The 14,736-nt window shown below is 37.4% G+C and overlaps 1 protein-coding gene across 1 annotated transcript in view; it reads left to right on the top strand.

Moving 5' to 3' along the window:
- Positions 1–14,736, top strand: part of DSG4 (desmoglein 4) — a 50,061-nt gene that overhangs the window by 11,819 nt on the left and 23,506 nt on the right. Inside the window, exons 2-4 of the mRNA XM_054583810.1 lie at positions 10,534–10,681; positions 11,405–11,440; positions 13,271–13,402. Coding sequence (XP_054439785.1) covers positions 10,534–10,681; positions 11,405–11,440; positions 13,271–13,402 — 316 coding nt within the window. The remainder of the gene's footprint in view (positions 1–10,533; positions 10,682–11,404; positions 11,441–13,270; positions 13,403–14,736) is intronic.

The raw sequence follows: 14,736 nt of genomic DNA on the forward strand, positions 1-14,736 counted from the left end.
GGTGATCATTCATGCCATATATAAAATGTTAACCTTTCAATTAAATATTCTGATTCTTGGACAGTAAAGAAGGTCAGTGGCTAAACACACAGATATTATCTCACTGTAAGTTGAAAACAGGCATCAAACCTGACCAACACATTTAGAAATAACCTAACCAATTATCGGTCTAGTTCTCACATAAAACAATGTGATTCTGACATGTGAAACAGAAATATGTATTTATTTATTTTACCACGAGGCAAATTTCTAGATGTAGAGGCTGATAAAAAAAATGTGTTTTTTGTTTGTTGTTTTGTTTGTTTTGTTTTTAGAGAGAGGGGAAGGGAGAGAAGGAGAAAAATATTGATGTGAGAAATATCAGTTGGTTGCCTCTGGTTAATGCCTTGACTGGGGACCAAACCTGCAACCTAGGCATGTGTCCTGACAGGGAATTGAACTGACGACCTTTCACTTTACAAGACAATGCCCAACCAACTGAGCCATGCCAACTAGGGCATGAAAAACAATCTTATCTGATTTGGTTTTTTATTTGTACTAAACAGAATACCTAAGATAGCATTAAATGATTGGTTCCAATACTGTTTGTTGCAGAAACTTTTTATGTTCTCATCACACCAAAGGTTATATAGAAGTAAATCTCACTTCTGTTACATCTTTTTTGGTATAAGTGACTAAAGAATTACAAAACATATTTTAAAACAAGTGGGTAAATTTATGGTGTTGCCTTCAAATTCCTGCAGAGACCATGATGGACTAAAATAAGTTTTATATGCCAAGAGATAATCAATATTATTATCATATCATAACCTGCAACTTTAATACAGTCTTGCCAATAATATTTGTTTATGGAATTGTAGGATAAAAATCCTGCTCTAAAACCAATGGTTCTTGAGATAGATGCTTTCTTTTCCTCTTTTTAAGATATTTCTTTTTTAGAGAATTTCTTAAACCTTAGTACATAGTCTTATGACTCCTTTCTAGTCCTTAAGTGTCCAGGGAGGAGCTCCCTATAAAGCAATGAATCTGTTGTTTGAGTTGCAGCTAGGTTTCCTTCCCTCTCGCCAGTGGGATCACAGTTGGAATTCCTTACTCACAAGAGCAGCTCTGACAACAGGGTGTGTGAAAGGAGTGACTGGTGAAACTTTCCGATGTTACCTGCATGAGAAATGTTTGCCCTTCCTTTCTACACAGAAAATTACACAGCGTACAAACTAAAATGGCACTACTTGATATACCTTCAATTATAAACAAAAGTGGTATAATTAGGCTTAAACTTGGCATCTCTACCATAGACCTATGGCAATTGCTTTACTCAATTATTTTTATAAGTATTATTCAGGAGAGGAAGGCTTATTAATAAGGTACTAGCTGTGCAAATGACTGTGAAAACTGACTTCAAAAAGGTAAGTAAAGGAGATGAAAAGTAGGTTTGTTCAGTAGCTACTACTTCAATATACTCATTTTGGAAGCGAATAATATGTATCCTAATATTGCAATATGCACATGTAATGACTTAGATTCCACATATCTCATATAAAATCATCATATTCTCTCTAGGAGAAAGGATTAAAGAAAAAAAACTAGAAAGCCAGAAAAACTTCAATAATTTGCCGAAAGTTGGATTGCTGTAAAATATTAGCTACCCTATTATTCTCCCTAGAATGTACATCTGTCATAACAGGTCAGAACTTATCTTGCACACAGTGCCTGTCACATAATATTTTATCAATGAAAGTTTTTGAATGAATGAATGGATTTTGTTTCTAATTCATCTTTCTTACCAAGCCATTTCACCATATTTCCCGCCTACATGCTAATAGGCAACTGTAATGCGGGTAGTGAACTTCCAAGTAAGCTTGAATGTTTAAAATTGAGACGACAAAGGAGCTGGTTCTCCAATCCCTTTCCTGCAGGATGCAGAAATCTCTCTGGTATTCAGTCTGTCATTGCTTTCCCGTTTCACCACACCACACTAGCAAAATATTTTTATAGTTAACAAAGTTTTTTTTTTACTAATGTAAGACTCCTGAACGGTAAATAGAAGTATCCCCATTTTACAAATAAAGAAAATTCCAAGGCCTAAATGATGCAGACAGCCCCTAAGTGGCACAGTCAGAATGTGGACATGGGTACTTGATGTCCAAAACTCTATCCATTGTTCCAGGGTTGACTCCTTTCCCCTTTAGGCCAATGCTACATCCTGTACATGCTTCATCTGCAATGTCTGTAATATTCCAATATTTCTTGTTTATCTGCTTTCCTCCCTCTTTTAAGATGTAATCCCTTTCAGGGCAGGTATGCACTTTTCCTCTTTCATCATATTCTCAGACATTAACACAGACACACATATTTTAAATTTGTAAGTACTTTTTTATTGCCAGAAAAAGTCTTATTCAAATTACTTTAGTTAATGCAGTTCATTGTAAGGCTATCCAAAGCAAAAAGGAAGACAGGAAACTCTCTCATCAAGTAGACCACAGCGACCGTGACACACTTAGAACACCAAAACATTTCTCAGGGTTATTTTTGCTCCCTCAACTGCAGCTGCCTCTAACTCTCTTTCTGGTACTCCACCACTGTGGTAACTGGTTTCAGCTACCTCCATGTTGTGTGCTATGTTTTAGCCAGACTCTCAGGCCAAACCCCACCCTTGGATGACAGGTGACCTACGAAAGCTCTGAAAGGTGACTTTCATAGGCAAGGAATTTCTACAATTATCCAGGGACCCATACCTACTCTTCACAGTTTAACTGAAGTTCAATGCTGTTATGGTGCGTGCAATCTAGGAAGATGATATCACTTAATGCTTCTTCCAACACACCCATCCACAAGTGTTTCTTGGAAAGTAAAGAGCCTCCTGACAGGACTCATGATTTTGATGGGCCTTAGAATAAAATCTGCCAAGTTTCTTCAATGAGAACTATACAGAAAAGGAGCACATGTGGAGGGCTTAGCTGCTGCTACCACATAGGTAGAGCCAGCCAAGAGGAACACAGAATTACCAGAATGGACCTCAGAGGCCTCCATCAGGCACAGCGTTAAGTTCTGCTGGACAAGAACCCTGCGATCTAGCATTGCAATTGCCCCAACATAAACAAATATCAGAGATAGCAAAAGGATGAAAAAGAGCTTAGACTCAGGATTCTCTGGCTATATGGAACTGTTGCTATCCTTAGGTTGATTTGGGTTCTGTAGAGAGGATAAGAGTAAGGTAAAATGAACTCAAAACACTTCTTTTTTTAAATATATTTTATAGATTAAGATGTTACTGTTTCCCAATTTTCCCCCCTTCTCCTTTCTTTACCCAGTACCCCCCGTTCCCTCCAGCAGTTTCCCCTTAGTTCATGTCCATGGGTAATGCATGTAAGTTCTTTGGCTTCTCCATTTCCTATACTATTCTTAACATGCTCCTATCTCTTCTGTACCTACCAATTGCACTTTTTAATCCCTGCACCTTTCCCCCATTCTCCACCTTCCCCCTCCCAGAAGTTAAACCTCCAAATAATCTCCATATCTATGACTCTCTTACAGTTGTGGTTGTGACTTAGTTTGTTTTTCTTTTTTTCCAAAGATTTTATTTATTTATTTTTAGGAGGGAGAAAGAGAGGGAGAGAAATGTCAATATGTGATTGCCTTTCATGCACTCCTACTGGGGACCTGGCCTGCAACCCAGGCAAGTGCCCAGACTGGGAATCAAACCAGTGACACTTTGGTTCACAGATCGGCACTCAATCCACTGAGCAATGCCAGCCATGGGTAGCTTTTTGTTTTTTGGTTTCTTTTTTAGATTAAGTTGTTGATAGTTGTGAATTTGTTGCTATTTTAATGTTCATAGTTTTGATCTTTTTCTTAATACAAATACGCAATATATTGCATATATGAAATATGCAATATTTCATATAATAATGGGTTGGTGATGATAAACACTTTTAGTTTTAACTTTTCTTGGGAAGCACTTTATCTGCCTTTCCATTCTAAATAATAGCTTTGCTGAATAGAGTAATCTTGGTTGTAGGCCCTTGCTTTTCATCACTTTGAATACTTCTCACCAGTCCCTTCTTGTCTGCAAAGTTTCCTATGAGAAATTAGCTGAGAGTCTTACAGGAACTCCTTTGTAGGTAACTCTCTTCTTTTCTCTTTCTGCTTTTAAGATTCTCTATCTTTAACATTTTATTTTAATTATGACATGTCTTGGTGTGGTCCTCTTTGGGTCCAACTTGTTTGGGACTCTCTGTACTTCCTGGACTTTTATGTCTATTTCCTTCACCAGATTTAAGAAGTCTTCTTTCCTTATTTTTTCAAATACATTTTCAATTTCTTGCTCTTCCTCTTCTTCTTCTGGCAGCCTTATGATTCGCATGTTGGTACATTTGGAGATGTCCCAAGTATTCCTTATACTATCCTCATTTATTTGAGTTCTTATTTCTTTTGCTGTTCTGGTTGAGTTCATTTCTTCCTTATATTCTAAATCATTAATTTGAATCCCATCTTTCCCCTCTTCACTGCTGGTTCCCTGTAGATTTTTCTTTATTTCACTTAGTGTAACCTTGATTTCTTCCTTTATGTTGTTGCCATAGTCAATGAGTTCTTTGATCATCCTGATCACCAGTGTTTTGAACTCTGCATTTGATAGGTTGGCTATCTCTATTTCATTTCGTTCTTTTTCTGGGGTTTTGGTCTATTCTTTCATTTCTTTGTCTCCTCAATTTGGCAGCCTCTCTTGTTTCTTTCTATGCATTAGGTAGAGCTGCTTTAACTCCCTGTCTTAGTAGTATGGCCTATCGTAGAAAAGGCACCTGTAAATTATGTGGAGTGGAGCCATGGGTAATCACCAGGGCAGGGCAACCTGCTTCACTGCTTTGTGGCTCTGTGTCAGGGGAGGCCTCAGAGAAGGGACAATGCTGCTGCCTGGCTTCTGGAGGTTTCCCCGACACGCACCCCATTTTGACACCCACCCCATTTCCCACTTTACCCGCTCCCTGTATACAACTGGCTCCCTTCCTGCTGTTGCTCTGGTGCTAAATCCCAGAGTGGATGGGTTTGCAAATATTCTAAGATCCTGCAGGCCCTTTAAGCGGAGTCTCCTGAAAATTCAGCAGTTTCTTCTTCCACCTGAACCTCCACTAGTTTTTATGCCTGAAGTTATGGGATTTATCTTCCCAGCGCTGGGACCATGGGCTGTATCCCATGTATCCCTCTTGATTTTTATCCCCACACGTGAATGTGAGACCAGCCATTCCACCGTCACTGCCTTTCTGCACCACTCCGCATCTCCTCACCCAGCGGTCTCCACGACGCCACCCCACAGCCTGTCTGGATGGGTGTGGCTTCTTTAAATCCTTGGTCGTTGGACTTCAATACAGTTCGATTTTCTGACAGTTCTGGGTGTTATTTGCTTTGAGATTTGGTTGTAATTCTCTCTGTGGTTGTGCAAGGAGGCAAAGCTTGTCAACCTACACCTTCATCCTGACCAGATGTCTTCAAACCACTTCTTTTATCCTTTTAAACTGAGGACCGATCTGTTCAATGTGGTTAATATCTTTCTCTTTTCTTTTTTTTTCTTTCCAGGCAGAAAACCTTCATTTTTATTAGTTTTTTATTATTTTATTATTTTTATTGTATTGTTGCCATACAATATTTTATTAGTTTCAGGGATGCAATATGTCTTATGATGTGCTCGCTGCACTGTCTAATAACTATCTGTCACCATGCAGTTATCGCACTATTATTGATTATATTGCCCTTCACCTTTTTCACCCATCCTTTCACCCTACCCGCTTCCCTCCGGAAGTGTTGTGGCTAATTCCACGTGTTTCAAAATGACTGATGGGTACTTTTATATGTTAGGAAGTACTGTGAGCACACCCTCTGAAGCACAGAGGAAAACTCCTTGTTCACTGTTCTTTCCTCTTTATAAATAAACAGAGCCTATTACTTTCACACTTTTAGTCTACCTGAATCAGAGAGAGGTAGAGGTTTTATCCAAGGTCACATCTGATAAACAGAGTCAAGACCCATACTTAGTTTTTCTGCTTCCAAGTCTAAGTATGTGTGTGTATATCTATTGCTTTTAATGAAGCTAACTTATAATTTAGGGGTACATATCCATTTTAAGATATAAATTATTTGACTTAGAAATATACAACTATTTAAAAAACTTTCTAGCTTAATTCCTAGTATAACAATAGTTCTTCAAATTGGAGCACAGATATCCCTATGATATAAAATCACTTCAGAGGCTAGACGTGTACAGATAGTTTTAAAGGAATTGTTTACTAGATCCTCATCTTCCATATGTATATTCTTTCCTTAAGTCCTTTGTCTGAATATGCACCTGAACCTGGTTCTGAACCTGGACATTAAGCTGGTTCTTCTCTCCCAAATCCCGCTTTTAAAAAAGTCATACCCACTGCAAATATTACTGTGTTACAGTGCAATAAATTATAAAAGTATCTTGGGCACTGTACTAAGGGATAATTCAAAATATTTATGTCAGTATCAAGAAAGAGAACTGACTTTAAAATTCATAATGAATCTTTTTGCAAGTCATGTGGTTTTTCAATCATGTATTTTCAACAAAATTAAAAGAGGACATACTAGGGATGTCAGCTAATGGGTCATTTTAAAAATCATTTTTAATGATAGATTACTCTGTAGATTTAAGTGATAAATTCAAAATAAGTTTTAAGAATTAATGACTCTCCTACTCAAAAAATTCCAATATCATCTATCTGTTTACATGAACAAGTTTTTCCCCAGTACTTACAACAGAAAAACAAAACCAAACAAAATAGAATTGATGCTAAAATTTGTTTAATTCTAGCAGTAATAGTTGTTCATGAACTATTTTTTTAAAAGCTTCATCCATCTCTTTGAAATGAACTTCTGATAAATTTTACTTTCTACATTTAATGATATTGTATCAAAATTTCCATATTTGCTGGAAATCAACTGTGTTGCTAATAATAATTGTAAAGCTAATGTAATCTAGAAGAAATTTATTTTTAACACCTAGGTCCTTACAGTTATAGAAATAACAATAAAACAAAAATTCTTATTTATATATAATTTTGTTGCAGAGTAGATTGCTCAAAAAATAAAATATGTTAAAATATATTTAAAGCTTGAAAATATATTCCAATAAGATGAACCTATGGAAGATACAGTTCACTAAATAGAAATAAGACATAGGAATTCAAAGAGAAATAGAAGTGAAATAAAATTTCTAACTATTATAAAAGAACTTACTCATCTACTATTTAATGGATGGGACAGTACATGAAATGCCTACAACATTTAGATTCTGTTGGCTACATTTAAAAAATAATGTAACAGTTTATTTTAAAATATCTATATTTATAATAGTCTTAAATTCCATCCTTTGTAGCTATGCAAACTTATAATAAAATGTTTAGGTGTCACTATAGAAAATTTTGAAAAGCACTTTTTTAAAAAAATTAAAGCTACATAAGCAAAATCTTTTGAAGACCTCTGCAAAACAATATTAATAGTAATCAATATAAACATCAATATTTTCCCAGAGCCAGAAGCCACAGTATATGAGAGTAAAATTTAAGCAAAACCAGATTGATTTGGTAAAATATCATCAGGCGATTCAATAGAAACTTTAGGTATTGAGTAACTGAATTGTTAAGAGATAAACTGAGGCATATTAATTTTTTTTAGATTTATCTGAGCAAAAAATCAAGAGTGGTTAGAAACATTTCCACCAATGGAAACTGTGGAAGAATTTTCTTAAAGAAAAGCAGGAAGCAAAGTAAATACACCATTGATTGGCTATAGCTTAAAGCCTAATTGAATGTTTGTGATTGTTTTTAATTTCAATTTCATAGCCTTGAGCCACTTACCAGCTTAGATTTTTGGTTTCCTTACCTACTCTACTCGGCATCAGGACGAGCTCAGTCTAATAGCTCCTGGTTTAATTAACTTAACAATAACAAAAATCAGCAGAATGGTGATTTGGGCCCATTCTTTCTTTAGTTGGTATTTTAACACTGTGTAGATACGATATTAACTTCACAAGCTTGTAAGCTGACAGAAACCAGGGTGAGGATACAATGACAATTACCTGCCACATCCCTGATTGCATTATGAGGGTAAGCAGCATACAAGGCTATCCTGACTCTCTGTGAAGCCTAAGACAAGGCCAAAAATGGCAAGGGAACCAGAGAAGAAAAAGAGAGAGAGAGAAGGAAAGTGGAGAAGAGGGTAGAAAGAGAGACAAGAAGGAAGCTGAAGACAGGGAGAGGGAACATGTTGTGAACCATGGGGTCACGTGCTGAGCTCACCAACTTTTTGGCATCCATCAAGGCAGCCTTCCGTTAACCTCCCCCTGGAGGACAGAGCCTGAGAATCATAGCAGAGTTAAGTCTGCAGCACTAAACTGCAGAAACTGTTGGTTCTCTGTTACCCTAGTGTCTCATCATCACCTGAATGTAAGTAATACGAGGCATCACTTGTAAGTGATACATACACCATAAAAATGTATGACATCTGCATGTATGTATTCATTGACATGAAAGTTTACCATGATAATTGCTGAGCGAAAAAAATTACTAAATGATGTGTATATTATAACTTCTTTTGGTTAAAAAGAAAGTTACAATTTGTGTACATTTATGTTTTTGAAAACAAAGTCTGAAAAAGTTTCTCCAAATATTAACAGTAGTAAGTAATCTCCCAGTAGTCAGGTTCTGTGTGACTTTGGCTTCTCCTTTATTTTCCAGAATCACCTAGTTTTCTAACACAAGAATATCTAACTCCCAAAGGCAATATTTATTATGAAATAAAATATCCTATGCAACCAAATAATAGAAGACCATCTTCTGTTAAATACTGAACTCCTTTTTGAGGTCTAGATATTTTACTAAAGTCTAATAAAATGACACACCATAGAGAACGTGAGTTAAGCAGAAACATTATGCTTCACTGCCACCTCTGTCATCTCTGGTTTTCCCACTTCTGGACTCACCTGTCTTTCCAAGTCCCCACCCCACACCCTTCACTCCCTCTTATGTCCTCCTCACATCTACAAAACCTGCTGTGCACCATTCCACCTGATCCAGTGCCTCCCTCCTCTCTGTTCACTAGAGCTCCCTGGTTTCCCTCTCTCCCTGACTCTCTGGAGTTCACAGTGGTAGCTCATCACTCCCCCAGCCCCCACTCTGCCTTGATAACAATCTCCAACTCTGGAACAGCCCTCACATTCCTTCTTACACCCCCAGGTTGCCAGGTTCTACTAGAGAAGGCACAAAACAGACGGGCTGTGCATCATACTCTTGGTTCCTAATGTCAACTGGTCCTCAAACTTTCCATCAGCTGTAGCACAATAGTTTATTTTCTCTATTTCTAATTCTCTGTGCTCAAGCGTTCCCTAACTCAAGAGTGCTAGGTGGGCCTCCTGCTGCTCCCTGATTCATGGCATTTTGTTGGCATTCTGTCACATTCCCTCTTGACAGTCTCCTCAAGCCACCCCCTCTTCACTCCTGTTCACTCCAACTCCGAAAAGCTATGTAAAAAATTCTCCTGCTCTTACACCTCAAAATGATTTTTTCTCTTCATAGTATTCTTCTGGCCTTCTGTGCAGAGGAAGAAATTGTCTTTCTCATTATCAGATCTCTGTTCCCTGAGCATTTGATTCACCATTCCTTTTCTTTTTTAGTTACAATTGTAACTCCCTGACTTTTGTCTCCTTCTCCCCATCCCTTTTTCTCTTCTTCTCCTTCCTCCACTCTTTCGCCACAAACCCCCTTCCCTCTCCCTGTGGTTTGTATTATTTCCCCAGCCTAAAAAATAAGTCTTGATCTAATTAACTCCTTGAATTGGATCATACCTCTCACATGCCTTTTATCTCCTAACCTGAAAATGTAATCTACGATTGCGCTTTCCACTTTCTCCGTAATTCGTTCCCTGACTTTAGCAATGTGACTTATCCCACTGACAAAGGTTTGCAATGACTGCCTGCCTAAGAGCCCAAGACCTCCTCAGTTCCCTGTCTCCTAGACCTTGCAATGAAACATGAACCATTAAATAGTTCCTCTTTGTCTAACTTCATGTCACTGAATTCCACTCATTCTGCCTCTTTTCTGGCTATTTCTCTCCTTATCCAGTCTCTTCGGCCTGAACTCAACTTGCCTACTCACCCTCCACTGCAACCACACCGCTGCCACTTTTCACCATTTTCATGTTCATAGAACCTGCTCTGCACCCGCCAAACTGGGTCCTTGATCTCTCTATTCTCTGCTTTTAGACTTCTTCCTTTTGTCCCTTACACAAATATAAGCACTTCTTACAAGATTCTCTGCCTACTTCACTGATCTTCTTAAGCTCATTAATGTGATATCCTTATTTCCTGCAACTTTAAATAGCACTGCTGTTTAGATAAATTCCACTTCTCTAGCTTTTATGTCTATCCCAAATTTTAGAGGGACATTGAAAATAAATAAAACGAACTTCAGTCATCATCTCCCTCCAGTGATATTCTTCTCTTGAATTTTCTGTTATTGTTAGAGGCCCCCCCATTGTCCCAGAGAGCCAACGTAAGTCACCAAAATCATCTGGCACTTCCCCGCTGCCCCTTGCCCTCACAGTCTGTAAGCCCTATCAGTTCTTCGGAAAAGGCTCCAGTGTCACATCAGCACCTATGTTCATGTTCTGTGTCTTGCCTAAGCAATTGCTAATTCTTAAGTGTCTTGACTGCAAGTGCTTTTCCCTTGTAATCTTCCCTTCATATCAATGACATGTTTTGACAGATTTTAAAAACGATGTTTTGTTAATCCTAGTATCTTATACAATAAAACCCAATCTCTTTATTCAGGTATATAAGGCACTTCATGATCTGCCTCCAAACTGCCATTCCTAATCTTGTCTCCCATGTCTCCTATTTCCTCTACCCTCCAGCTAAAATATGATTTTCCATTCCTAGAACATACTCTGAAACTTAGCGCCTTTACATCTGTGTTCATGTTTTACTCTGGCTGAAAAATTTTCCCCATCAGTTTCTCTTGTCACGGTAGCTTCATCCTACAGAGTCCTTTCAAATTCCCCTTCTCTTATGAGGTGTTCCTGAAATTTACCTGGTAACTTGAGTTGTCTGCTTTTCCTGCCACTGAGCCTGCGGGCGCCTGTGTTGAAGCACTCATCTCAGCTTCCCTTGCTGTATTTATGTCTGTGTCTTCCTTAAACATTCAAAAGCCTTTGAGGGCAAAAAGCCTGTGTTATTAATTTTGCATTACCCATATTTATTCCATATTATTAGCGAAATGCATATTTAAGAAGTAAATTAATCAGAGAACATTGTCAATGGTTTTATAACACTGCTTCCTTTAAATTATGCAAATATATGCTAATTAAATGTATGCTGTTGTGCCTTCTATAACAGGTGGTGCTGGAAGTAAACAGTGAATTTATTGTTGAGGTAATGTATAATTATTAAAACTATTTTCTCAATTTAAAATTGAAGTAAAAAATAAATTTTGTAATGCGTCACATATCAAAAGTCAGAATATTTGAAAAAAGCAATAGTAAAACCCGTAATTTAGATTTCCATGCTTTTAAACATGGGTTGTGACAGCTTAGTGTCATAGTAATTCCCATCAAACTATACTGGAAGCTTACGTCTCCCAAACTAAAAACAAAGGAAAAGAAGCATAATAACACATTAGAATTGGAGGAAGATTTTAGACAGTTACAGTTACAAGAAAGAAAACTGGATGGCCAATCAATGAGGGAAAAATGCCCCCCCCCAAAAAAAGTCTGTAATCACAACTAAATAAAACAACAGAGAATCCATTGTCATTTAGAGTGGAATTCAGGAAATAAAGCCACTATCTTCCATGGCAGGGCTTTATTTTATTATAGCAGTTACATTTTCATTATGATAATACCAAATAATTACTTTTGTAACTTCTGTTGACAAAATAGAAAACAAGTGGACATTTTAAGAAGTTGCATAAAAATGGGGAAAATGGTAATGCTTTGGTTCTTGAAAGTAGAAGCCCCATTCACATGGAACATTTCCTTCCCCCAAAGTGGTAATTAAATGACCACTTAGCTTAAACAAACATACAGTTATCTATGTTTCAACGAGTACATTAGGAGTTACAAAATATATATATGCATATGTTTATACATGTATACAGATATGTTTATACACATAATAACATTTCTAAAGTCTTTAATAGTATAAAATTCTTAAATACCCTCCAACAATAGTAAGTAAGGCCATAAAGAGAAAACCATATAGCAAGCTGAGAGACAAATGGACAGTACTGAAAATCCATATGGGTGTCCATGGGATTATGACGGTTACCATCATTTCAATTCAAATATTCTTCTAATCCTTCAATAATGTATCTGGATGCATTGCCAGAGTGGTGTCCTTATTTGCAGAAAAGAAAAATCTTTCCCTCTTTTAGGCAAGTACACTCACTAGCACAACTTTCTTTTTGCAAAGGAAACACTTAACTGGAATACCAGCAATCTTTTAAAGTCTGGAGACCAGAAAGCTTTGTGAAAGCTCAGTGAAGGGTGATGTGGGCATGGCCTCTACTTAGCATAACATTTAATCCTGTTTAAAACACCCACAGAGACATTCAGTCCACATCAAAATATCCTTGACATTTGGTTCTGTACAAGCTTAGAAAATGTCCCTGGGTTCAAATAGCCTTAACAGTCATTTATACGTTTGGTTTACAGAACTAATACATAAAAATACTATCATGTTTTATTAGTCCAATGACTATGTTGTGGCTCTATCGCCAACTATAACCCTTCTTGCCTTGGTAGCCTAGCTGGTCGTGGCACATGGGGTTAAGTAGATGAGTCAGCTTAGACATCTCCATGAACATTTTTGGACAAGACCAAATATCAAGGACCTTTTGGCATGAAGCAAATATTCCTGCAGATGTTTTAGACAGAACCAAATGTCTACTAACCTGTGAGGAGAAATTGGAAAAAAAAAATCTATATATGCCATATTATCCAGTAAAGCACATTATGAGCTCCATGCATACCTAATAAAATTTGTTTCTCTAGAATCATATAGTTAGTAATGACATGATTCCAAAAGAAATAGCTAGTAAGGATAGCCAAGCTGTCCAGAGTTGTGAATTAGTAAAAACTTGCTTTGTTCCTCAAATTCAATACCATTGCTTCCTCTGGGTATACATTATAGTGTCGAATAAATGTCTCTACTGAGTAAAATTGTCCTAACACTGTATGAAATATGAACTATTTTTTGCTTAAGGTGAAAGAATTAGACATTGAAAATGGCACTACAAAATGGCAAACTGTCAGAAGACAAAAGCGAGAGTGGATCAAGTTTGCCGCAGCGTGTCGGGAAGGAGAGGACAACTCCAAGAGGAACCCAATTGCCAGAGTAAGTGGTGAAATAACAGGAGTATCTTCTGCTGAAAACGAAAGCTTTTGAGGGGCGGGAAAGCCCTCAAACACTTTAATGTTTTGCAGTCTTTACTACTCCATAGTGATTTAGGAAGATAGGTGACAAGCAGTTACTTGTTCATGTTGCTGAGGCACCATTTGGACTATTGCATTCTGAGAGCTGCTACAGAGCAGTGTCCTTGAGTGATCCTAGAAGAGAAACTTTGATCTCCAGCACTGCTGGGTTTTGTCTGTCCATCTGTCTTCTGCTTATCATTGCCCGCACATTTTAGGAAATTTACGCACATGCTAGTATTTTTCTGACTAGCCCCCCCCCCAAATTAAAAATTTAAAGAATTGAGCCCTGGTAGCTCAGTTGGTTAGAGATTCTCTTGATATGCCAAGGTTGCAGGTTCAGCCTTCAGAGAGGGCACATGTATGAAGCAACCAATGAATGTGTAAATAAGTGGAATCAATGTTTCTCTGTGTGTGTCTCTCTCTGTCTCTCTACCCCTCCCCCTCTTCTCTCTTTCTCTAAAAATCTATTTTTTAAAAAATTTAAAGAATTGACTAATTCTCTCCAAGAAAGTAAGGAAATAAGGACAGAATCAAAAGTTCTCACTAGAGGAGCCTTAAAAGATATTTCAAATAATGGCTCTCAATAAGGAAGGACTGTTAAAGGACGAACTGTTATAAACTAACCCATGAAGGATAAGATCCACATTAACCACTTCATTAGCTTTTTCTAGGCATCTCGGACTTGGGCCACTATTGAAATCAAAAAATTATGATTTACCAGAATTCCTTCCTTAAAGCTTTACAGTAAAAATATAGTAAAAAATAAAGCATCAGCCCTGGCTGGTGTGGCTCAGTGGACTGAATGCCAGCCTATGAACCAAAGGGTCACTGGTTCGATTCCAGGTCAGGGCACATGCCTAGGTTGCGGGCCAGGTCCCCAGTTGGGGGCACACGAGAGGCAACCACACATTGATGTTTCTCTCCCTCTCTTCCGTCTTCCCTTCCCCTCTCTCTAAAAATAAATAAATAAAATCTTTACAAAATACATAGTAAGCATCAGCAACAGTATCATAGATTTAATCTCAGCTTGAGAAAAGAGATTTGTTCTTTCACAGATGTTTTCAAATTTTTGGAAAGCTTTTAAATTATCCTTTCCATTCAGCCACAGTTACAGCTTTATATTACCCCACTTGTACTGTACATTCCTTTCTTTATATTTTTATTTGAGGGATTTCCTGGATTTTTTCATCTATATACATAAGATATTTGGACTAGAATGGAACTCATCCAAGTTGTATTTCTAGCTGTCTTCAT

The sequence above is a fragment of the Pteronotus mesoamericanus genome, unplaced genomic scaffold, assembly GCF_021234165.1.
Source record: "Pteronotus mesoamericanus isolate MK-2021 breed Mesoamerican mustached bat unplaced genomic scaffold, CSHL_Meso_final contig_74, whole genome shotgun sequence".
Lineage (NCBI taxonomy): Eukaryota > Metazoa > Chordata > Mammalia > Chiroptera > Mormoopidae > Pteronotus > Pteronotus mesoamericanus.